The sequence below is a fragment of the Ruditapes philippinarum genome, unplaced genomic scaffold, assembly GCF_026571515.1.
Source record: "Ruditapes philippinarum isolate M1 unplaced genomic scaffold, ASM2657151v2 ctg2380_1_1_1_1, whole genome shotgun sequence".
NCBI classification, from domain to species: domain Eukaryota; kingdom Metazoa; phylum Mollusca; class Bivalvia; order Venerida; family Veneridae; genus Ruditapes; species Ruditapes philippinarum.
The window spans coordinates 143,553-169,892 of record NW_026854115.1 but is presented as its reverse complement, the minus strand read 5'-3'; the positions used below and the strand labels follow the sequence as shown (position 1 = coordinate 169,892).

Below are 26,340 nucleotides of genomic sequence, written 5' to 3'. Positions count from 1 at the left end.
TTTGTATTTTGCACCCTCAGTTGACAAATTGCTGTAGATACCTGATAATTACCAAATAACTGATTTTTTTGTTTGCAATATTAACCAAACAATAACAAACAAATAGTAAAGAATACAAATGGTAAGCACTTTATAGACAATTACTACAAGTCTAAATACATGCACCATGTACATAATGTATTGTTCAATAAAATGACCCGCATTAAATTACCGCTGCGGTAAAATACCGATTATTCCGGTAACCAGTGACAGGTATACCTTTTTCACGGAAAATTTATTCACCAAAACAAGTCAGCAAGTTGTTGCTACTTCGCTTTTAACGAACTACGGATATAACAAAAGATATTTAAATGTCCCATTGAGTTTGTTATAAGCGGAGTCGACTTTTTAAAAAAAAAAAAAAACTTTCAACAACTTCTTCTTTGATTTGACAAAATCAATAATCAGGTTAGCAATATAAGGCCTATTTGTTAACTATTTAGAGTAACCCTCTATCAAGATGATTATAGTAATCAAAGTATGTGGCTGACTGTAGACAGTGCTTATTTAGCTCTCTTGAGCACACATTGTTCAGAGGTAATCTCTTGGGCTGGTAGTGTGTCTGTCATCTATCTTGGTCAACTACCATTTTTTGTTATTCACAATTTCTTGAAAAAACAACATCTCCTTCTTAACCACTTCGAGGATTTTGACAGTACCTCACAGGAATGATATATAGGTAGCCCTCTACAAAAGATTAATAAATGATTGCAGTCTTAATCACAAGTAGGTCATAAGAGGTAAAGCAATAGACTTTCAAAAAACCTTTAAAAAACCTCCCCAGAGAAACCATAATGCTTAGAAATTTGGCATGTAGCATCTGTTACGAGCCAGGCGTAACGAGAAAGAAAAGTCAGCAACAAACTTATATCAATAACAAATTTATTACAGAAAAATTATTAAAGAAAAATAAAATAACAAATTATGTTTACAAATACCTGAAGTCCAAATAAAAATGTAAATTACAAATTTCTAGTCTGATCCTGGAATGATCCTTTTTGAATAGCACAGTTAAATCCAAGTTAAATCCAAGAACACTTTAGAATAAATTCCCACAATAAAATCCACAAGAATAATTAATAATCCAAGCTCCAATAAATCACTTAATTTCCAAGTTGAATAATACTCCAAATATATTGATGACTTAAAAGATTACTGATGACTAAAAAGGTAAAGGTAATGAAAAATGTCAATTTATATATATTAACTAAGAACATTCCAGAAAGATCTATTATGTTCTCAAGTAATTATAATCTAGCAACTTCAACAATAAAGAACATTCCAGAAGTTTCTATCTAAATATTATGCATGAGTTTTCTACAACAGTTAAGAAAGTTCTAGTACATACATGTTGTTAATGTTCTAAAATAGAACAATGATAATATTGGAAATACCAACTGGTCATATATAAATTATATACATGTAATAAGTTGCATACATAACACATCACCTTTATGTCCTCCACAAAAGTTTAAAAAAAAAGCATGCCCCTTTGGTCAAAATTGATCCTGTCCATAATGTCACTCACTCTTTAGCTCACCTGTCACAAGGTAAATGTTTTTAATTCGGCATCCGTTCAGAATCCTTCCGCAAACTTTTACTTTAAACATCTCCTCATAAACTGCTGAGCCTGAGTTACAAACAAACTTCACAGGAATGTTTTTTGTGGGTCAACTTAAAATATTGTGCAAAGAATTTAAATCCATGCAGAGCTCTCTGGTTGCCATGGCAACCAAAAGAAAAAAATTAAAATATGTTGTTTTTTTTTAAACCAAATAGCTAGAGCTTAGATATTTTGCATGAAACATTTTGTAGTGAGAATCTACCGAGTTTGTTCAAATAAAAGCCCTGGGGTCAAAATTTGACCCGCCCTGGGGTCATTGATTTTCTTAAGTATATGTGTACAGTAAAAACTTAAAAGATCTTCTTTTTAAGAAACCCCAAAGAGCCAGAGCTTAGATATTAGACATGAAACATCTTCTTGTAAGTTTCTTACCAAGTTTGTTCAAATTATAGCCATGAGGTAAAAATTGGCCCCACCGATTTTCCTATACAGTAAACTTCACTTAAAGCTAACACGGTTATAGCAAACTTCCGGTTATAAGGAACAATTTATTTTGGCCCGAATTTTGCCCTTCTTTATTTAATATGAAAATATATGGTTATAGCGAACACTGTTAATTATAAGGAATTATCGCTTATAAGAAATTCATTTCTTAGTCCCAATTTATTTAAAAGTACAGAAAATTACACTTTTATAACAAACTCCAAAATATTGGTTATCCGTAAATAGATCCTGCATTTTCAACTTTTGCTTTCATTGGCACGGATTTAAATTCGGTCGAATGTATCGTTTATTGTTGTATATACTTCAAGACATCTATTAAATGAATTTGTATAGGGGTACGTTATAGTTTTCAATTGAGGATATTTTAGCACGAGTTCTTGTCCCCAAGATAAAACTGTTATTCCCTTATTCTATTATTTCTTTTCTCCAATAGTTCTGCTCGAGTAAAATAATTATGATCATTTTTATGCCCCGGGCATATAGTAATTGAACCGTCCGTCCGTCTGTCCCAACGTCTGTCCATCTGTCCGTACGAGGTTAACCTAGAACGGCAAGTTGGATTTTTCTTAAGTTCTACCTGTACCAATGGCTTCTAAGTTTACACACTTACTAATCAATACAAAGTACATGATCTGGGCAAGTTACATAACTCTGGCTTTCATATTTACCAAGTTACTGTCCTTTTCAGCACTTAGAAAATGAATAATGTTAACCTAAAACGACAAGTTGGAAATATCTTAAGTTCTATCTATACTAATGGCTTTATAATTTCCACACCTACTTATCAATACAAAGTACATGATATTGCCAAGTTATATAACTGTGTCATCCATATTTCCCAGTTATTTCCCTTTTTCACTTTGAAAATAGGGCCTTGTCTGGTTAACCTATTTCGGCAAGTTTGATTTATCTTAAATTTCTCCTAATTGCTTAATTTCTTTAATGATATCTTTCATATATAGTAGGTGGATACCTTTGATGGTCCTCTAATTTTTGTGGAGTAAGCGGTGTCTAGGGTCAAGGTCAAGGTCACTGGTTTTAAAAAATAAATATAAACATTTTTGCTCATACAGCCTTTATTTTTAGTTGATGTCTTAGTTTAATACAAACATGCCAAGGGAGGTCCTCCTTTGGGTGTAGTAAGGGGTTATTTGGGTCAAGGTCAATGTTACCTATGTCAAGTTCACCAATGTTAAAAATAGATTTTTACATTTTAACAGGTATATTGACCTTATTCTATGGACAGATGTTATTTATAATTGATAGAAACATAAACTTTGATGGAGTTAGTGGTCAGTTGGGTCAAGGTCACCAGTGCTAAAAATAGATTTTAACAAATTTGCTCATAGAGCCTTTATTAAGTGACAGATATATATTATATTTGGTAAGAAGATAACTTGCATGGTATTCATCATTTTGATTGGCTAAGTGATCACTTTTGCCCATACAGCTTTTATTTATTGACAGATATATTTCATATTTGGTAGGAAGATAACTTGCATGGTATTCTTCCTTTTGATGGAGTAAGGGGTCAGTTGGGTCAAGGTCACCAGTGCTAAAAATAGATTTTTACACTTTTGCCCATACAGCAGACTGATGTATTTCATATTTGGTAGGAAGATAACTTACATGGTATTCTTCTTTTGGATAGAGTCAGGGGTCAGTTTGGTTAAGGTCACCAGTGCTCAAAATAGATTTTTACACTTTTGCCCATACAGCCTTTATTTAATGACAGATGTATTTCATATTTGGTAGGAAGATAACTTGCATGAAGTTGAATATTTTTCAACTTCACAAGTCAGAGCAATGACTTGGCAACTTATATTTTTCACAATTACAAAATGCCATGACTTTGTCAAGCTATATAACTTGTGTTTACAATTTTTTGGCAATTTTTCTGTCCATAACTGAGTGAATGGGTAAACATTTTTTGAAATATTGCTACTGACAAGAATCTGAGCCGGGGGCATTTGTTCTTGTTTTATAATCGGTTTTCAAAATAATCATGCATGCTTACAAGAAACTACAAAGAATGCTTGATTGAAATGAAAAGAAATCTATATCTTTCATTAGTAAAAGTCACCCTTAAAATAGAAGATATTCAATATAAATAGGAAGGAAATCTCGAAAATCTTCTTTATTCTTAATCATGGAAAGAAAACTAAAATCACTGAGTTTAGGAACAAAATACGATATTTGACGAGAAATTGATAAATTGACTAAAACTAAAACTGAAATAGCAAAGGATTTTCAAATTCCAAAAAGTACGCTCACTAGTATTGTGTCTAAAATAGAATCAAATGACTATTTTTTCTTAATCAAATGCTCTTCAAAATGGAGGACGATGGTAAACAATTAGTTCATTATATCTTAATCTGTTCGCTGTTAAAACTCCCGATACAAGGAGTTTACTGTATATAGTAAATATAGTAAAAAAAACATTTTCAAAGAGCTAGAGCTTAGATATGTAGCATGAAACATGTTCTAGTAAGTGTCTACCAAGAGTCAAAATTGGCACTGCCGATGGGTCGTTGATTTTTCTTAAATGTATATACTATATATTTTTAAAAATCTCATTTTAAAAAAACCCAAACAGCTAGAGCTGAGATATTTAGTATGAAACATCTTCAAGTGCGTTTCTTCCAAATTTGTTCAAATAAAAGCCCTGGGGTAAAAGTTGGCCCCACTCCAAGGGGTCATTGATTTTCAGCGATTTCAGGGCCATCATGGCTCTCTAGTTTTCAGATTGACATAGGAAAGTACAGTTGAGTCCCGCATTGATATTTGCCATGTTGAATTGCTGCTTAGTAGACCTTTTCAATAATTGTTCTCCGCCTTTCACATTCAAATACGTGAATTGCAGCACTGCTTATTAGGAAGAAGGGTTGTCATTAAGAATCATCTAACGTTTTCAGCATAATTACAGTTATTGTCCATGATTTTTGTTTCAATTGTGAAATGCTGAACTTTTAGTGCGGAATTGATTCAAATAAAACAAAAATATTGATTTTTGTGTAATTTTTCAGTCGACGTTTTCTTTTTGTGCCCCCACTTTAGTGGCGGGCATTTAGATTTACCCTTGTCTGTCCGTCTGTCCGTCCTTCCGTCCTTCCCTCCGTCCGTTTTCTTTTGTGTCGCACATCATCAAAAAGTATTTGACCTAGAGTCATGAAACTTTACAGGAATGTTTATCAGCATGTGAAGTTGTGCACCTGTGTATTTTCGTCTGCATATTTTTAGTACTTTTAGAGTTATTGCCCTTGACTTAGTAAAATTTTGCAATTTTCAACTTGTGTCGCATGATACTCAAAGGCATTTGACCTAGAGTCATGAAACTTTACAGGAATGTTGATCAGAATATACAGTTGTGCACCTGGGTATTTTCCTCTGGATTTAATTAGTGGTTTTAGAGTTATTGCCCTTGACTAAGTAAAATTTTGCAATTTTCAACTTGTGTCGCATGTAACTCAAAAAGTGTTTGGCCTAGAGTCATGAAACTTTACAGCAATATTGATCAGCATGTGTAGTTGTGCACTTGGCAATTTTTATCTGGATTTATTTAGTATTTTTAGAGTTATTGGCCTTGACTTAGAAAATTTTTGCCATTTCAACTTGTGTCGCATGTAACTCAAAAAGGATTTGACACATAGAGTCATTAAACCTACGGGAATGTTGCTCAGCATATTTAGTTTTGCACCTGAGGTTAAGCTTGTGGATTTATCCAGTATTTGTAGAGTTATTTCCCTTGACTTAGTAAAAACCGATTCATTATGTTGTTATTTGTTCCTTGAGTGCTTTAGTTAGAATCAACCAATTTTACAGGAGTAATGATCAACATCACTAAATTACAGGAAATATGATTCACATCACTGTGAAGCTATGCACCTGGGACTTTGCATGTGTTTTTTTTCAGTTTTGTTAGAGTAATTGCCCTTGACTTTCAGTAGTATAGATTTGCAATTTTCAACTTGTTCATGCAAAGCTCAAAAAGTATTTTACTTGTAGGCCTGAAAGTTTACAAGAATGTTGGTCAGCATGTGTACTTATGCACCTTTGGGTTTGCTTGTGGATTTATTCAGTATTTGTAAAGTTCTTGCCCTTTACTTAGTAAAAGATTTTTAGTTTTCATAAAATATTTGACCTAGAGTCATAAGATTGACAGAACAGTGGCGCTATGGGGGCACCCGTGGACACATTTCTAGTCTACTTTATTTCTTTGAAGATTTGACAAACCTGGATAGTAGATCAATATATCAGACTCATGGGCTTGTTATTGTTTATGTCGGTCAAGCTTGCTCAGAAGCAAAAATATCTCAAAATCAAAGTGACGTCACATTTATAGGACTAATATGTAAAATAAAATGGAATTTTCAGTTTCTCCCTAACAGTTTTACATATTCAACTACATTTGACATAAAGATATGTCAAAGGAATGTGCAGGTCAAGTTGGAATTTGGCCATGGTTCGGTGATTTTTGGCAGAGTAATGTTCCTTTCACTTTGAAAATAATATGAAATTTTCAGTTTCCATTCACTATCTCCTTTATGGTGTTACACATTCATTTCAAATTTGACATATGGGTACATCAAAGAAATACGCAGGTCAAGTTAAAATTGTGTCATGGTTCGACGATTTTTTGCCGAGATATGCCACTTTAACTTTGAAAAAAAAGGAAATTTTTCAGTTCACATTCATTATTTCCACAACAGTTGTACATATTCAACTCAGATTAAAGATATGGATATGTCATAAGAATATGTTGGTCAATTTCCAATTTGGTCATGTTTTGATGATAGCTGACAGAGTTATTCCTCTTAAACCTTGAAAAAAATCAGAAATTTTAAGTTTCCGTTCATTATCTCCCCAATGGTGTAACACATTCAACTCAAATTTGACAGATACATCTTAGGAAAAGCAGTTCATGTTTGAATTTGGTCGTGGTTCAATCATTTCGGACAAAGTTGTCTCCCTTGAATGTTGTAAAAATTTTGAATTTTCTGTTTCAGCACTCATACTTTTCTGGAAATGTATGTAGCCATTGATTTGGCTAGAAATATGCAATATGCAATTTACAAAAGGTTAACACTGAATAGTTTCAGTGCCTTGAACTTTGTATAAAAATGGTTTGTGTTAACATTGAATAGTTTTAAGGGCTTTGAACTTAAAATGAAAAAAATAATTTGTGAAAATAAATTTGGAACTAAATGTTATGACATCTGAATTTTTTTGGTTGCATGCCGGGGCATCCGTGGCATGATGACACATTTCTAGTTGCCTGGATACCCTACCTCCAGATCTTCACTAATTTTTTCACAATTATCGCAATTTTTAATATGAATATTACAAATGATCATAATTAGCCCTAATTAATTTAGTTTGCTACAAAGAAATAGGCGATAAAGTCAGAGCAATCCAATAGCTTAGGACCTATCTATTTATAGGGAGTACTCAGCGGAGGTTATTCACTAATGTCCCTCATTGATAGATGATCACCAAACTTTGTCTGTAGCATTCTTGGGTAGTCTTTTATCAAGTTTGCTAATATTATTTTGATTGGCCCCTCTTAGTGGTCTCTTGGGCAAAAAAATAGAAAAACCTTAAAACATTTTCTCCTACAGAACTAATTGATGGATGATTACCAAACTTTGTCAGTAGCATTGTTGGGTAGTATTTTATCAAGTTTGCTCATATTAATTTGATTGGCCCCTTTTAGGGGCCGCAAAAGCTAAACATAGAAATACTTTTAAATGTCTATTTCTAGAGAACTAATGGATGGATGATCATGTAGCATTCATGGGTAGTCGTTCATCAAATTTGCCAATATTATTTTGATTGGTCCCATTTAGGGGCTGCAAAAGCTAAAAAAAGAAATACCCGTAAATGTCTATTTCCACAGAACTAATTGATTGATGATCACCAAACTTTGTCTGTAGCATTCTTGGGTAGTCTTTTATCAAGTTTGCTCATACTAATATTATTAGCCCCTTTTAGGGGTCTCTACAGCTAAAAATAGAAATACTGTTAAATGTCTATTTCTAGAGAACTAATTGATGGATGATCACCAAACTTTGTCTGTAGCATTCTTGGGTAATCTTTTATCAAGTTTGCTCATATGAATTTTATTGGCCCCTTTGATGGGGCTGCTAAAGCTAAAAATAGAAATACTTTAAAATGTCTATTTCTACAGAACTAATGGATGGATGATCACCAAACTTTGTCTGTAGCATTGTTGGGTAGTCTTTTATCAAGTTTGCTCATATTAATTTGATAAGCCCCTTTTAAAAAAGAAATACGTTTAAACATTTTTTACTTCAGAACAAATGGATGGATGATCACCAAATTTTGTCTGTAGCCTTCTTGGGTACTCTTTTATCAAGTTTGCTTATATAAATTTGATTAGCCCATTTTAGGGGCCACTAAAGCTAAAAATACAAAAAAAGCCTTCAAACATCATTTCCTACTGAAATAATTGATAGATGACCACCAAATTTTGTAGCATTCAAGTTTGCTCATATTAATTTGATTAGCCCCGTTTAAGCTAAATCTTAAATGCCCCAGGTCATGGCATTTCTTAAATTATTGTTTAAACATATTCTATGCTCAAATTTAATATTAGAATATATTGACATTCAAACACTGAAAAGCAGTTGTTTCTGGTGAGCGACTCATGGCCCTCTTGTTAGAACTTTTCATCGCCTTGAATCACTACCGAGGTATATCCTTGATTGAATTAAATCACGGTTTCTTTCCACTTGTCGCCTTTTCCGTTTCGAATCTGAAAATTTCATTCTCGTATATACCTTTCACAACTTTCGTATTCTCCGCCATTATTTTGGTTTGATAATAATTCACATATCAATCACGTGACTCCGATCCGAACATTTACGGAAATAATCGAAGGGCATCCCGCCAAAATATAAATCTTATTTGACTAACCCAGTCAAATCAGAAAAAAACATTTTTAGAATGGTCAGAAATGTTACGGTGAGCGTTTCTAAATTGGAAAACTTTGTCATAATGCATTTGATAACAATAAGGTGTTAATTTGACAATTTGTTTTTATGAATTTGACAAGGAATAAAATTTTAAGGGATCAACTTTATACTTCAAAAATATGTACCTTATTATTAACTACATGTTAAGTGACAAGGTTCATAATTCTAGTACCAATATTGCAAGAATTATCTCCCCATCATTGTAACTTAGATTTTTTAACAAGAAAACTGTTTTTTTTTCTATAACTTGTTTTGTTTTAAAGGTATATACCTCAAACTTCAAATACTTATTCCTTATCATCAATTACATTTTATGTGACAATGTTCATAAATCTTGAAGCAATATTTACAGATTTACCTTTCTTTGATCTTAGGATTTTCTTTAAGAAATATAAATTATTTACTTTTTAAGGTATCTACTCCAAACTTCAAATATATATTTCTTATCATTACAAACATGTTGTATGACAAGGTTCATGATACATAATTGATTTTTCTTTCATAGTTTTGTCTCCATTACTGCATCCTTTATTTTATAAGTCGAGGTTCACTGTCTCCTGTGACAGCTCTTGTTGACTCAATTGTCATGAAACTTTATCAGGATGCTTGTCTAGGTAATAACTCCGATGACTTTGAACATGAGTCATCTTGGATGAAAAACTAGGTCACAGGAGCAAAATATAAAACATCTTGTTAACATTTAAGTGGCTACTGTTTTGATCCAAATATCCTGGAAATTGATCTGAAAGTCTGTTTCGATGATTTCTAGGACAAGTACAAATATAGGACACCTGGGGTCAAAAACTAGGTCACAACGACCAAATATGGAAAAACCTTTTTAAAACTGGTGGTCACATTTTTTACTCAATTGTCATTAAACTTGGTCAAGAAGCTGTTCTATGTAACTTTTAGGATAAGTTCGAACATGGGTCATCTTGGATAAAAACTAGGTCACAGGAGCTAAAAATAGAAAAATCTTGTTAACACTCTAGTGGCAACTGTTTTGATCCAAATATCCTGGAAATTGGTCTGGCAGAGTTTCTAATCAAGTTCGAATATTGGTCACCTTGGGTCAAAAATTAGGTGACACTGCTCAAATATGGAAAATGCTTGTTTACACTCTAGTGGTCACATTTTTAACTCAATTGTCATCAAATTTGGTCAGGATGCTTGTCTAAGTAATTGCTTGAATGAGTTCAAACATGGGTCATCTCGGATGAAAACCTTGGTCACAGGAGCTAAAAATAGAAAAATCTTGTTGACACTCTAGTGGCTACTGTTTTTATCAAGATATCATGGAAATTGGTCTGAAAGTTTTTTTGATGATTTCTAGGTCAAGTTCGAATATGGGTCACCTGGGGTCAAAAACTAGGTGACGCTGCTCAAATATGGAAAATCCTTCTTAACACTCTAGTGGTCACATTTTCGACTCACTGTAATGAAACTTGAACAAAATGCTTGTATAGGTTATTGTTCGGATGAGTTTGATGCGTCAGATGAGCCATCTAGGGCCATCTTGGCCCTCTTGTTTAAAGTATTTTTAAAGATACATACTTTAAAAGTTTGGTTACATTTGTCATTTTTTCATGAAAAGAATTCAAAAAAGGCGATCATAAGTGATAGCGATAAAAATAAATTTTGGCTTTTGAAATTGACAAAAATCTTCATTATTATATCAGCAACGTATATTTCTGCAAAATATATTACAATAACTGTTTTCATTATAATGCCCCCTTCAAAGAAGTGGGGGTATATTGCTTTGCATTTGTATGTACGTCTGTCGGTATACCAAAAAGTTTCCGATCAATAGCTAAATTCATTTTGAGCCTAGGAACTTAAAACTTTGTATATGTATTGTTCATTACAAGAAGATTTTGGGATATGTAGGTCAAAGGTCCAGGTAAAATTACCTTGAATGTCAAAATGGTTTCCAATAAATAACTCATTAACTCATGGGACTTTGACCTTCAAACTTCACAGGTGCATTGGTCTTGACCTGCAAATAACCTCTATTAAAGTTGGGGTCAAAGGTCAAGGTCATACTGAATACAACCACTCTTACAAGCAGGGTTGTTGTAAAAGATACTCAACCGTGGTAAACATAATTTAGATATATTTGTAGAAAAAAAACTAGTATTTTCTAAATAAAATATGTATCCTTATTCTGTGTGTGACTTGAAGTATCTTTTGATATCTGATATTTCAGAGAGAAGTATAGGTGAAACATGTACAGATACATCTCAGTGTTCAACACTAAACTCCCAGTGTATATGGAGTGGCACAAAGACATGTACTTGTAAGCCTGGATATTTGACAGTCGGCAATTATTGTCTGAGTATGTTGTTTCGTAAATAGTTTTTATGCCCCTGCCATATAAAGGCTGGGGCATATAGTGTTACCCTGTTCCGGCATTCCTTCATTCTGTCATTCCGTCATCATCAGTTTCGGTTCATATTCTTAGTAACGGTTGCACACATTCCACACAAATATGGCATATGGACATGTCATGAGAAAATACAGGTCAAGTTCGAATTTGGTCATGGTTTGATGATTTTTGGCAGAGTTATGCCCCTTTTACTCTGAAAATGATATGACATTTTCAGTTTCCATTCTTTATCTCTCCAACGGTAAAACACATTCAACTCAAACTTGAATATGGACATGTCATGAGAAAATACAGGTCAAGTTTAAATGACTTTTAAAGTCATCATATAAGACACAACATCTACACACATGCAATAAATACACTTTAATTATGACAAATCTAACTAGAGATGACTTAAATTTACCACTTCAAAATTTTAAAGAACTGCTTTTCTAGAATACAACGTGTTCGGTCTTATTCCGTACCAGGTTGAGACCTAAATTGAGGGAAGCAGACCAAAACTGATTTTGAGTCTATCCCCCTGAGCTTTCCAAAGAACAAAAAATTGTTATTACATCATAAAACATAGTACAAAATATCGCCTGGCTACATTATCTCGCCACCCAACTAACTTTGCTCCGTCAAACTTTATACTTAACATACAAACATTTGAATGAACACTGAACAATTAGACAAGTTATAAACAATTTAAAATCACCACTAAGTAATTTATATATAAACATATGGATACGGTGGACTGGATCGAAAACAATCAATGATTCAAAGTATATAGAACACAATTTAAAATACATAATTTGTTTTTTTATGCAATCAACACAATTGAATCAAATGTTATGCTCTTTTTATGTATTGATATTTTAAATAATTTGAAGGAAATCTTCATATATGTTCATAAGTTCTCATATAGATCAATTTTCTCTGATATAATGTCAACACAAACTCCCATTTATTTCCGTTTTATTTTAGTTCTTTTAGTCTTGTAAACACTTTATTTTCTGATTGTTTAATTTTAGTTATAAAAGAATTATTTCCTTTTCATTTAGATTTTTTTGTTTAAAGCTTAACACACAATTTTTTCAAATTTTCAACACTGTGTCCTTTCACTGTCATCTTTGTCACTGTAATCAATTAAATCACGTATCATATCATTTTCCAATCACATATTGCATAAACTTATCTTGCATAAACTTTGTCATGTCTACAACAATTCTATTCACACGAAAATTTATGATAAAAGAGATGACTTTGACTTTTGTATAGTTAATAATCCACATTTGGATGGAGACGTACCCCATGCAACATCCTACGGGGTTTATGTTTCTCAGTTAATTAGATTCGCTAGAGCTTGTAACAACTTAAAAGGATTTCAACGAGCGGAATATTTTTATTACCAGCAAGCTTCTAAACCAGGGCTACCGCTATCATAAATTACGGAAATATTTTACTAAATTTTACAATCGTAACTTTGATTTAATTTCTAAATTCAATAGTGATTTAAAAACTCTTCTGCGACAAGGGATTAGCCAGCCTGGTTTTTATGGCGATGTGGGTCATGGTAATTTTTCTGCTGTTTTTACTAAAATCATTAAACGTTTTATTAAAAGAGGTTATGACCCTACTATTTTAAGACACACTGCATGTTTAGTGTTCAACCCTTTTACAGTTGGACACTACACTTTCCTCTTTTGATTGCATCTGACGGACCAAGTGGGAGACTCTATGATGGATAGTTCGTAAAGCCCTTTGGGACTGAATTGTCTTAATGTTCGTCTTCTGCCTTGCTTCGTCGGGCCCTTGTAGGTGATTTTCTTGTTGCTCTGTCTTCCTTTAGGACATTGAATACTTTTGTTATGGTCAATGGGTTTACTTTTATATGTTTCTACATGATCATTTTAGTGTTTTACTTATTTAACCTTTTGTAACCATGACAACTGTTAGAATTTCACTTGGCGGGGATTCATTTTATTTACACTGTCTCGTTTATAGGAACATGGTGGGGCTAAGAGCGAGGTTTGGTGCACCATTAACCGGTTTAAACTCCCCAGCAGTCATTATTATGCTGCTGACCGTTCCAAGGCGGCGCCCCACTGTGTTCCTCAGATGTATGTCTATGTTGTTTCATACTGTTTTGGTGACACTTTTGCTTGTGTCCCTTGTTGTTTTCTCGTCTACGGTAAGTATCTTCCCCATTGCCTCTAGTTTTTATTTCTTTGATTAACCCCCCCCCTTCCCCCGGTCTTCTGTCCCCTTCCCCTTTGTGGGCCTATTATTATTTTCTTTGAATTCCTAATCAGTTACAAATTATTTATCATTTAATGATTAACGTGTCGTTGCCCTGTCCTTTTTATGTTTGGGGTCCGCCTGGGCTCCTTGCCGTTGGTTCTTGTTGCTGGGTCATATAGGGGTTGCGTTCATTGAACGCCGCCTTTCCTTGTTGATCTTGTTTTTCATATCTTATGATGAATCAACCATATTTTTCATTCATGTCATCGCAATAAACCTAATTCAGTTAAACACCTGTAACTTTAAATATACAAACTTTTGTATTTACCCACAAAGCATGTTTTAAACTTAATTTCTGACTGTAAAGCTTGAAAATTTTGAAACTTTTCTGGTGTAAATCAATAGAAAATAGAATTATCTCCTCTACTGTATACTTCATGTACTTGTATTTTGGGCCAGAGGCCTTAGAACACAAATAAAGTTTTTTGAAATTCATAACACTTTTATTCTCAGATTGTCATTCTTACATCAACATACTGTAACTATATGATCAAATGACACTAAATAATGTGAACATGATATCATAAATATTATTATCCGTGATTTGTATCATTTGGCAGGAGATATCAATTCTAATATTTTGATTGTTTTATTCAAATCTAGAACATAATCATTATGTTTTATATTTTATTAATCAGAGAGGTACCTTGGTGAAAGTTGCAGTGAAACCACTCACTGCTCAGTAGTAGACAATAGCCAATGTAGTAGTGGTTTCTGTGAATGTAAGTCTGATTACTACAAAACAGCAAATGGTCAATCAGGCAGATGTGAAAGTAAGTCAAATAATTTATGATTGATTTATTACAAAGATTAGTGCATAAAATGATACATAGGTGAAATGTATAGTTATATTATCATTATACAACATAGTAAAGATTCTGTTAAAGAGGCAGTTAAATTTTAAAACAGGAGAATTATGATACCGTAATTGTTTTATGCTTATTTTCATGCCTATTACCAATAAAATGTATCAAGGATTGAGTTATGGCTGATGAGTTAGTGGAAAGAATATCTGTAATATTATATCAGTTATGATAATTTTTCTCTATGTATGATCAATTACTAAAAGCACATGTTTCCTTTGACAACTGTGTCATGGAATCAATCCTTTGGAGTATTTGTCAGTAGAGCATTGAGTTTATTTGTTTTGGAAGTTAAAGATCTTGAGTTTCATTCCCATGCAATGTGTGATTAGAAGTAAAAATAAAAAAGGTGTCAACTTTTTAACCCTTTCCTCCATAAGCCTATTGTGAAAAGTGGCTGTTTTCATTGAAAATACTCCTGTTACAAGTTCAAACTGCTATGAAACTATGAAAAATGATTCAATACTGATGAAACAAATGTTGACTGGAACATAGCATGCTCAATCTTAAATTTCCTGTAACATTGGCAAAAGGGGGACGTCTCAAAATTGCCAAAATCACTATTTTGCATTGTTTTTTTCCATCAAAACTGATTTAAAAGTGCTGCAACTTCTCAATGGATTGAGATAGAGTAAAAGGCTTTTCAGCGTCGGTTACACGTTATATGACGATCGACCTGAGGCCATTTTTAGTATGTCACATGTCGAAAATTTTCTTTAAACCCCCCAAAACAGAAGGGGGCACATCCCCGTTCTGACAACCCCCTATCATGTACGTTTTTGGTGGGGGTGGCCTCGAAAAAGTGGTCATTTTTTTATCAACATTTCTCAAACGAAGATCAGTGTTTGGGGTCTTAATAGGGCATTTATCACTTTTTGAGGACTCAAAAAGGGGGGGGTCGAAAAGCTGTCAAAACACGTGTATATGAGGTAAAGTCTTAACACTTAGTTATTGATTTATGATTTTATACTACTAGCATATATTAAAACCGCTTCATATGGTTTTACAGTCTTTGCTTATTCTCAGAGAGACATTTAGATGAGAGTTGTACTGCTGATTCTCAGTGTACAGATGGTAACAGTGAATGTAGGAACAATAAATGTTTATGTAAGAGTGGATACTATCAGATGGGAACCGGATCAACAGGCACTTGTACTGGTATGTTAAATGTATCTAATCTGAGCTGTTCACTAGGATTAAATTATGCTTTGCAATGCAATTGTATTATATGTTATATCATAACTGCAATGAATTTCCTTTTGGATTTACATTTACATGATTAAATAGATTAACTTGTAAGTACTTTATCTTTTAATTTTTGGGGTTTGTAAATCAGTTAATTCTGAATAAATTGTTTTATAGTTGATAATCTTTTATTACTTTAATATGTTTGAGTATATTCTTTTTAGCTATACTTATTTCTTTATTATATGTTGTTGAATGTAAATGCAAAATTATCTAGAAAGATAACAATTCAAGATTTATACTGAGAGTTTTCTTTAATCTTAAAATTGTGTGATTTTTACAATGATTTCTGTCCATGTATTTTTATAATAGTGCTGAAATTAATCTGTAAAAAGCATATTTGTTTCTAGTTTTTAATAGCAAAAAGAAAATTCCTGTCAGATCATTATTTTTGTCACCTGAATTGTTATTGCAGTAAAATCTTTAGTGTATATAGAAAAAATATGCATCAACTACATTTTATAGACTTTTTTGCATTTTTTAAAAAAATATTTCAAGATCATTCAAATACAGTTTGTTGTTTGATGTTTAGCATATTGATAAATGAAATGTTATGATAAGTGTATTGTTTTCTTTTCAGAGAGACATTTAGATCAGAGTTGTAATGCTAGTCCTCAATGTCAAGAAGATAATAGTGAATGCAGTAATAAAATATGTTCATGTAAATATGGTTACTATCAGACTGGGACTGGATCAGACGGCACTTGTACAAGTATGTATTTGTATGATATTATGATTTCAGATGATACAATTCTTTGAGCATGTGACATATGATATCACCTCAATGAAATTTCACTGTATATACATGTATTTATAATCAAATGAGTCACATGAATGGTTAAATTCTGTGTTCCACAATATTTGATGACATATACTGTCTTCAATTAAAACATCAACTCAGACGTCAAATAGTCCTGTGTGCTGGTGTATAGAAAATCTTTAATCCTTTCAGCTAAAAATGAGGTCCTGCATAAGCAACTTACAACTTAATGTGTCTCATTCCATAGCGGGGTGACAACAGTGCCATTTTTTTGTTAGAAACAACAGTTATTTTGTTACTTGTTTTTGTTGTTTTTCATATAATAAACATGAAATGTAATCTCATAAATTGATCCTTTTTTAAGCTTGACTTTTTTTAGAAGAAAAAAATTGAGGTATTGTTACAGTCATTGCAGCGTTTTCTTGTTCACTCCGCAAATCCTTGATCCTATTTTTTACTGTCACTTTTGCTTATTTTTCTTAACTTTTTCATTTTCGGAAATGATTCATGCTTGGAAAAAACAATGAGTGTGACTAGACAGACATATTATTATCAAAAAGGAAAAACTATTTTTTCTTTAAAAGATTTGTTAAAATTGTTTTATTTGTTTGCTTTTAGAAAAATTTTAAAAGTCAAGCTGTGCCTCAGCCCTGTGGGTGGCTCTTGTTATTCATAAGGCATCAAAATAAAAAAAAATCATAGATTGTACAAACTTGCATATACAGATCAGAAATTGATTTTGTATTATGGTTAAAGATTTTGGTAAGATAATGAAGAATGTACTGGACAGGAACCAGTTTCCGGACAGAATTCAAGTTTTTTTAATTGTCAATTTTTAGCTCGACTATTCGATAAGAATAAGTAGAGCTATTGTAGTCACCCGAGCGTCGGCGTCGGCGTCTGTGTCGGCGTAACCACTTATGTTAAAGTTTTTGTAATAGTTCAAATATTTTCAAAGTCCATTGACATATGGCTTTGAAACTTAGTACACTTGTTCACCATCATGACCCCAACCTGTAGACAGGAGGAGATAACTGTATCAAGCATTTTGACAGAATTATGCCCCTTTTTCGACTTAGAATTTACGTTAAAGTTTTTGTAGTACCTCAAATATTTTCAAAGTCCATTGATATATGGCTTTGAAACTTTGAACACTTGTTCACCATCATGACCCCAACCTGTAGACAGGAGGAGGTAACTCTATCAAGCACTTTGACAGAATTATGCCCCTTTTTCGACTTAGAATTTACGTTAAAGTTTTTGTAATAGTTCAAATATTTTCAAAGTCCATAAAGATTTGGCTTTGAAACTTTGCACACTTGTTCACCATCATGACCCGAACATGCAGACAGGAGGAGGTAACTGTATCAAGCATTTTGACAGAATTATGTCCCTTTTTCGACTTAGAATTTGCGTTAAAATTTTGGTAAAAGTTCAAATATTTTCAAAGTCCATGGACATATGGCTTTGAAACTTTGCACACTTGTTCACATTCATCACCCCAAACTGGAAGAGGTAACTGTATCAAGCATTTTGTTTATACTATCAAGCACTAAGAATAGTCAAGCGTTGCTGTCCTACCAACAGCTCTTGTTTAATAATAGACATACATTAATAAAACTAACATACAAAAAACCTGAGCTCTAACTACATCTGAAAACACAATTAATACTACCTGGTGACGTAAGCAGTGTACAAACTGAAGGGTTAAATTAGGTCATTAAAAGTGTAAATTGTTCAATCTTTTTTGTTACGGATTAAGATCTGGGGAATTACACCCAATGAAGTACATTGTGCATTAATTGGTACCCCAAATTATATCCAAAAAAAATATGGCATGCGCAGAACAATTGAATAACATTGCCCGAAAGGGATGTAAGGCTGTTTTTATAACACAGGTAAGATATCCTCACGAAAATTTAATGATGTATCAACTTGGAAGGAAGTTTATTTTCACAAACAATCAAACCACCCATCCTCATGACATATAATACCGATCGTCATTGATAAAGCCAAAATCAAGCTGTTATAATACTTGTCCGAAAACTGGTCTTGTCCAGAAACTGGTTCCTGCCCAGTACTTTTTAAAATTCAAGCTACAAATATGCATTGTTGCATGTCCATGTGTATATGTCTGAATTATACATATATATTCATTAAATGGAAATATTTGTAAATATATACGGTATATTCATCAATTTAAAACAGGACAATCATTAGGAGATGCATGTACAGATTCCAGTCAGTGTTCAACTAGCAATGCAGAATGTCGTAGTAGTGGTACTAGAATCTGTCAGTGTAGTAATGGATATTATGATACAAATGGTGCAGCATCTGGTGGATCTTGTACATCAAGTATGTTTCAACATTTATATTACTAATGTTATATTGTTATATAGTCTATACACTTACTTTTTAGATTGATGGAGTGTGAAATTAAGATGAAAACTTGTGTTTTTCTTTATTTTTTACACTTTTTAAGACATGTCTCATGTAAAATAAGATTTTAAGCTTATTTTAGCAATTGTTGAATTACATGATTAGCACTGTTTTAAATTCATTTATTAATTTTTTTAGCTCGACTATTCGAAGAATATGGAAAGCTATTGCAGTCACCCCGACGTCTGTGTCTGCATCGGCATCGGCAACGGCATCTGCGTTGGTTAAAGTTTTTTGTAAAGTCAAATATCTCAATTATTGCTTGAGATATTCAATTGAAACTTAAGATATTCAATTGAAACTTACAATACTTATTTATAGTAACAATGTACATCAGATTGACAAGTTGGATAAATCTGTCTATTATAATATTTACAGAATTATGCTCCTTTTAAAATTAGGTCAAAAGGGCCTTGACTTCAAAAAGCTTGTCCGCCCAATAACTTAAGATTCCTTTGACCTACAGTCTTTATATTTAGCGTAGAGGTTAGTCATGATGAGTAGATGACCCCTATTGATTTTGAGGTCACCAGGTCAAAGGTCAAGATCACATGGGCCTTGACTTCAAAAAGCTTTTCCGCCCAATAACTTAAGATTCATTTGACCCACAGTCTTCATATTTAGCTCGGAGGTTAGTCATGATGTGTAAATGACCCCTATTGATTTTGAAATCACCAGGTCAAATGTCAAGGTCACAGGGGCCTTGACTTCAAAAAGCTTGTCCACCCAATAACTTACGATTCCTTTGACCCACAGTCTTCATATTTGGCATGGAAGTTTGTAATGATGAGTAGATGATCCCTTTTGATTTTGAGGTCAGCAGGTCAAAGGTCAAAGTCACAGGGGCCTTGACTTCAAAATGCTTGTCCGCCCAATAACTTAAGATTCCTTTGACCCACAGTCTTCATATTTGGCGTGGAGGTTAGTCATGATGAGTAGATGAACCCTATTGATTTTGAGGTCACCAGGTCAAAGGTCAAGGTCACAAGTGGAGGTTAGTCATGATGAGTAAATGATCCCTTTTGATTTTGAGGTCATCAGGTCAAAGGTCAAAGTCACAGGGGCCTTGACTTCAAAATGCTTGTCCGCCCAATAACTTGAGATTCCTTTGACCCACAGTCTTCATATTTGGCATGGAGGTAAGTCATGATGAGAAGATGACCTCTATTGACTTTGAGGACACTCAGTCAAAGGTCAAGGTCACAGGGGCCTTGACTAAAAAAGCTTGTCCGCCTAATGACTTAAGATTCCATTGACCAACAGTCTTCATATTTGGCATGGAGGTTAGTTATGATTAGTAGGTGACCCGTATTGATTTTGAGGTCACTGGGTTAAAGGTCAATGTCACATGGACTTTGACTTCAAAAAGTTTGTCTGCCCATGGAATGAAACTTAACATACATTTTTACTGTGATTTTTTAACATGATTGGCACAGGTCTCACAACTCTGATTTACTTATTTACATATTCATGCCCCTTTTTATACTCAATAAAACATCCCTGTGACAACTCTATCGAATAGACGAGCATTGCTGTCCTCTTACAGCTCTTGTTATTTATAAAATAAATTATATTTGTAATCACATAGCTCTTGACTTAATGTTTGCTCTCATAAGTTTTAATCTTTGTTTTCTAGTAAGCAAGTTTTCTTCTTTTCTTTTTAAAAAAGTCTGCAGATTTATACAGTTATTGTATAAGTACCTAATCTCACACCCAACCTATTCTCAAACCTTTCATTCATGTGCTGTTATTTTTTTTACTAGAAGTGACTATGATGTCCTGAACGTGTGTGCATAAAAGCTTAGTTTCTGACAAACATGTCTGCTGATGTCAAATGAAAACAGTGCATAAGAACAAATATTTACATTACATATTTTATAACTTAGCGTAATTTCATACAAATTGCTATTACCTTTGTAAGTCCCGTAAATTCACCATTAACTATATGTGAAATTGAATATTATAGACAAAATATCTTAAAGCAGGAAACTGCATCGTGTATGGTAATTCATTGTCATGACACAGTCATAACAATCACTTCATTGGCTAAACTAAACAGTCGAATTTTAGAGATACTCGAAGGGGTTTGATATAAGGTTCTTTATTTTAAGAGGCCATGTTAGTTTTAAAAAGAGGGTTGTGCTTTTCCAAGATGGAAATAGAGCTTTTTAATTGTTGAATTTCAGTCAAGTTTTACAGAAATGTTACATAAAAATTAAAGTGTACATACGAGGGTTGTCCCAATATTCTGTGACAAGATTGATTAAAAGCTAAATAAAACAGATACGAATTTGATATTTTAATATGTTATGAACCCATATAATTTAAATATTTTCACAAACTTTCATAGATAAATATCAACAAACAACAAAAATATGCCATAAACACCATGGCAACTAACTGAATCGCGGCGCACGTCCAACGTCAAAGACGGCGTTAAATCTATATAAGGCGCCTTTCTCAAATACTCTCAATGGCTTTCAACGCAATAATGGTACCCATAAATCGTCAATTTCGTCGACTTAAATCATGTGGTTGTTAATGTCTGTTGAATGTTTGCATGGCACACATTATTTTTTGCTATACGCGAACTTCCTGTCTCGTTACTCCTGTTTTTAGCTGTAGGAAATATATAGGCGACGAAGATCGGTCTTCCTATCCGTGTTTTCCTTATTTTCGCTTTTTGTAGCGCAAAACTTTGGTTCCGTTCTTGTCTTTTGTACACAAATGCTCAGAATATGTTGCTAAACTGTTATATTTGATATATTTGTTGAAAATCGTTACAAGTGTCATCTCGAAATAGTCATGAAACCTGAGTGACATGTTCACTGCGCCGCAAATTCTTCGAACGTCGCCATTTTAACTTTCCTATTTTCTATGAGATATTTTCATTTATTCGTATCTTTTTCGTTTTTGAAGTTATTTAACTAAAATTTTCAGAGATGATTTAAACATAGCAGCACAGGAAGTCAACGTGATATTGTACAGACACATCATCAGATATTTGAAATATACGTAATTAATTTCAGCCTATTCATAACAAAATGTAAATTATTTGACGTGAGCCGGCAACTCAAACCGATGTCGTTAATACTGAAAATTTCTAAGTAACTAGGGTAAATTTTTTGTAAATGATTTGTTGTAATGTTAAATAATAAACTTAACGGTTATATGTGTGAATTATTTTCTTTTGGCGTTAAATATTTGGCATGAAACATTTTCTAGTGCGTGTCTACCAAGTTTGTTCAAATAAAAGCCCTGGGGTTAAAATTGGCCCCGCCCCAGGGGGTCATTGATTTTTCCTATATTCATATAGTAAAAACTTAAAAATCTTCTTTGAAAAAACCCAAATAGCTAGAGTTTAGATATTAAGCATGAAACATCTTCTAGTGAGTGTCTACAAAGTTTGTTCAAATAAAAGCCCTGGGGTCAAAATTGGCCCCGCCCCGGGGGTCATTGTTTTTTCATTGATTTTCCCTATATTCATATAGTAAAAACTTAAAAATCTTCTTTTAAAGAACACAAAGAGCTAGAGCTAAGATATTTAGCATGAAAGATTTTCTAATGAGTGTCTACCAAGTTTGTTCAAATAAAAGCCCTGGGGTCAAAATTGGCCCCGCCCCAGGGGGTCATTGATTTTCCCTATATTCATATAGTAAAAACTTTAAAAATCTTCTTTGAAAAAAACCAAATAGCTAGAGTTTAGATATTAAGCATGAAACATCTTCTAGTGAGTGACTACAAAGTGTGTTCAAATAAAAGCCCTGGGGTCAAAATTGGCCCCGCCCCGGGGGTCATTGTTTTTCCTAATATGTGTATAGCAAAAACTTAAAAATCTTCTTTGAAAATACCCAAATAGCTAGAGTTTAGATATTATGCATGAAACATCTTCTAGTGAGTGTCTACAAAGTTTGTTCAAATAAAAGGCCTGGGTAAAAACTGGCCCCGCCCCAAGGGTGTCATTGTTTTAAACTACATGTGTATAGTAAAAACTTAAAAAATCTTCTTTTAAAAAAACTTCGATGTTTAGCATGAAACATCTTCTTATGGGTTTCTACCAAGTTTGTTCAAATAAAAGGCCTTTTTGGGTTAAAATTGGCCCTACCGGGGGGGGGGGGGCGGGAGTAACGCAGGACATTTTTTCATTATATGTGTTGTAGTAAAAACATAACATCATGAAACATCTTCTAATGGGTGTCTTCCCAAGTTTTTCAAATAAAAAGCGCTGGGGTTTAAAACTGGCCCTGCTCCGGGGTCTATATACAGGTGAAAGCGACTTCAGGGCCATTCATGGCCCTCTTGTTTATTTATACTAAAAGGCCTCTGAATGCTAAGAGGTTTGAAAACTGGTTAGTCCACAATAAGTAATTACATACAGGTCAATGACATTAACTTAGCAAACTTTAAATGAGTGAAGAGAGAGAGAGAGAAAATCATAACTTAAACAAATAAATTTGACCATAATTTTTATGAACTGCAATTAAATGCATTATGGAAGATTATTTATATCAGGTGATCTGTTACATTTTTCATGTTTGTGTAATAGATTTTTATTATTCTATATTAAATTTTTAACATGTGTTTCTATATAACAATATATTTATATTAGAGGTTTATGTTGGAAGTACCTGTCCACAACCAACGGAATCTGTGCCAAATACAGCTACCTGCCGTGACAATAATGCTAGATGTATGTCAAGTGGTTCAAGTTCCTATACATGTCAATGTATTAGAACCTATTATGACAATATGAACAATAACAACAGGCAGTGTATTTTAAGTAAGTCTAATACTTCTTAAATTCATTTATTGGACATGATACTTGAAAGAAACTCATTTCATGAAATAATTGTTTATAATTAGACAAGTAACCGTCTCTTCTCTTGTATAACAGAACTATTGATTGTTTTATTGACTTTGTATGAAGTCAGATATTACATTAATTTTTCTATTAAAGGGAACGATAACTGAGCTTTAAGTACAACTTTTTTATGAGTAATTTATGCAAACATGTATTTTGACAAAAATGAAAAATGAATAATTTGACTTTGTCTAAGAAGAGCTTTGGAGATACTTGCAGTGGCACATATTATATTTGACAAAAAAAAAGATAATTGTACATTATATTTTTGTCTGGAAGAGGTCTGGAATTTTGCCCGTGAAACCATTTTTTCACGTTGGATCAAAGTTAGATTAAGGTGTAGATTGGGGGAGTAAATAAAGGGAAAATTTAAAATTTGGGTTTTCACAAGAAAAACAAACCCGTGTTTTTACAAGTGGGGAAATTTCAAGTTAAAAAAATTTCAACAGTTAGGGGAATTTTTTTTTTTATTTAAAAATATTTTTTACCTGTCCTAAAAAAAAAAAATGCTTACTTTTGTGACATTTAATACATTCTATTTATCCTAAAAAATTTTTACCCATTCATATAATCTTTGTGCAATTTAAAAATTTAGACTAAAGCAATTATTTTTTTTTCCCGAAAAAAAGGGGATGAAAGGATGAAATTTTTAGAGGCAGTGTTAATTAGAACAATAATATGAAATATTACCCATAAGAAATATTTTGTCAAAATTACTTTATGATCACCATTTGTATTGTGAATGCCCTTAAACTGTTCAACAAAGAACACCTCTTTATAACTCTTATTCTGTCCCTTTATGAGTTAAATGGGAATGTTGGTCAGTCTATCTGTATATTGGTCAATCACCACTTCACAGTAACTAGATAATTTTTTAAACTGTTTAGGATAATCATACTGAATGAGTAGAAGACATTTATTGTTTTGGACACATGGTGTCCGTGACCGAGTGGTTAAGGTCGTTGACTTCAAACCACTTGCCTCTCACCGCTGTGGGTTCATATTCCGACAGAGACTTTGGATTCTTTCATGGGAGGAAACTATTCAGCCAGCTTACGGAACGTCGGTGGTTCTACTCAGGTAACCGTTCGTGCCTGAAATAATGCGCGGAAGGGCAACTGAGGTATTCCTCCACATGTAAAGCTGAAACGTCGCCATATGACCTATAATGTTTCATTGTGATGTAAAACCCAATTAAAAAAACAAACAAAATAAAGGTTTTTGACTCCTATGCATGAAGGCAAATATCACATTGACAATGAATGTGAATCCAGTTTCCACTCAATAACTAGAGGACCAGTTTACCTACATCCTTCTTACTTCAGAAGATGATAACCTTCATTTAGAAGAAAGCCCTTAGTGTTTTTGCGTTTTGATGCATGATAGTCAAGGTAAAAGTGACTTTAAATGTGAAACACATTACGGCTAAACAACTTGAGATCTATTTTACTCATAGCCTTCAAACTTCATAGGGTCATCAGTGTCATTGATCCGAAGATCCTTATTGTAATTGTGCACCAATATGTGAAGATTAAGGTCACAATGACTGACTGTAAAACTCAATTACTAGAGAACTAATTAACCCATAGCCTTCTTACTACAAATGAAGTTCCGCCTGAAGGATTTTGAGAATCTCTTTTGTTTTTGACACAAGTGCATAATTGTCAAGGTCAAAGTGTCCCTGATTGAAAACTGTTTCTTCTTCTCAATAACTTAAATGGACAACTATATCAATAAATTTTTGTAATTTAATAAATAGAACTCTGTAATTTAATAAATAGAACTCATGTTTAGCGTAATACCTTTTTTAAAATTCTATATTTATAAGATATAATTAGATTTAGAAAAAAAATAGATAAGATCATTATATAGCACTTTAATGTTCTGTATGGTTTTTAGCTCACCTGAGCACAAAGTGCTTAAGGGAAAGCTTTTGTGATCAATATGTGTCCGTCATGCTTTATGCAATGTTCGTCCTTCAAAAATGGCGTCAAACTTTAAAAACAATATATTTTTCTGTATCGTCCTCCTTAAGTCAAATTTGTTAAAATTTGACAAGAATGTTCCTGGCATGGAACTCTAAAAAAATGTTCAAAGAATTCCATTCCATGCTAAATTTTGATTGCCATGGCAACAGAAAGAAAAAAAAACTTAAAAATCTTCTTATAAAAGTCAAAAAATAGCTTTAGCATAGATATTTAGCATGTGGGAGTCTACCAAGTTTTTTCAAATAAAAGTCCTGAGGTCAAAATTTGCCCTGTCCAAGGGTGTCATACAGTGTAACTTCTGAAAACCGAACACCTGTGGGACTAGCCAAAAATTTCGGAATTTAGAAGTTTCCGGAATTCAGAAGTTCGCTGTTACCTGAACAACTAGAAATATTAAACATCAATTACAACTA

The 26,340-nt window shown here is 33.1% G+C and overlaps 1 protein-coding gene across 1 annotated transcript in view; it reads left to right on the top strand.

Moving 5' to 3' along the window:
• The window catches only part of LOC132738986 (tenascin-like), a gene marked incomplete at its 5' end in the record, with an annotated part of 66,913 nt that overhangs the window by 14,017 nt on the left and 26,556 nt on the right, over positions 1-26,340 (top strand). Inside the window, 6 exons of the mRNA XM_060726624.1 lie at positions 11,309-11,437; positions 14,410-14,544; positions 15,661-15,792; positions 16,460-16,591; positions 18,848-18,994; positions 23,688-23,858. Coding sequence (XP_060582607.1) covers positions 11,309-11,437; positions 14,410-14,544; positions 15,661-15,792; positions 16,460-16,591; positions 18,848-18,994; positions 23,688-23,858 — 846 coding nt within the window. The remainder of the gene's footprint in view (positions 1-11,308; positions 11,438-14,409; positions 14,545-15,660; positions 15,793-16,459; positions 16,592-18,847; positions 18,995-23,687; positions 23,859-26,340) is intronic.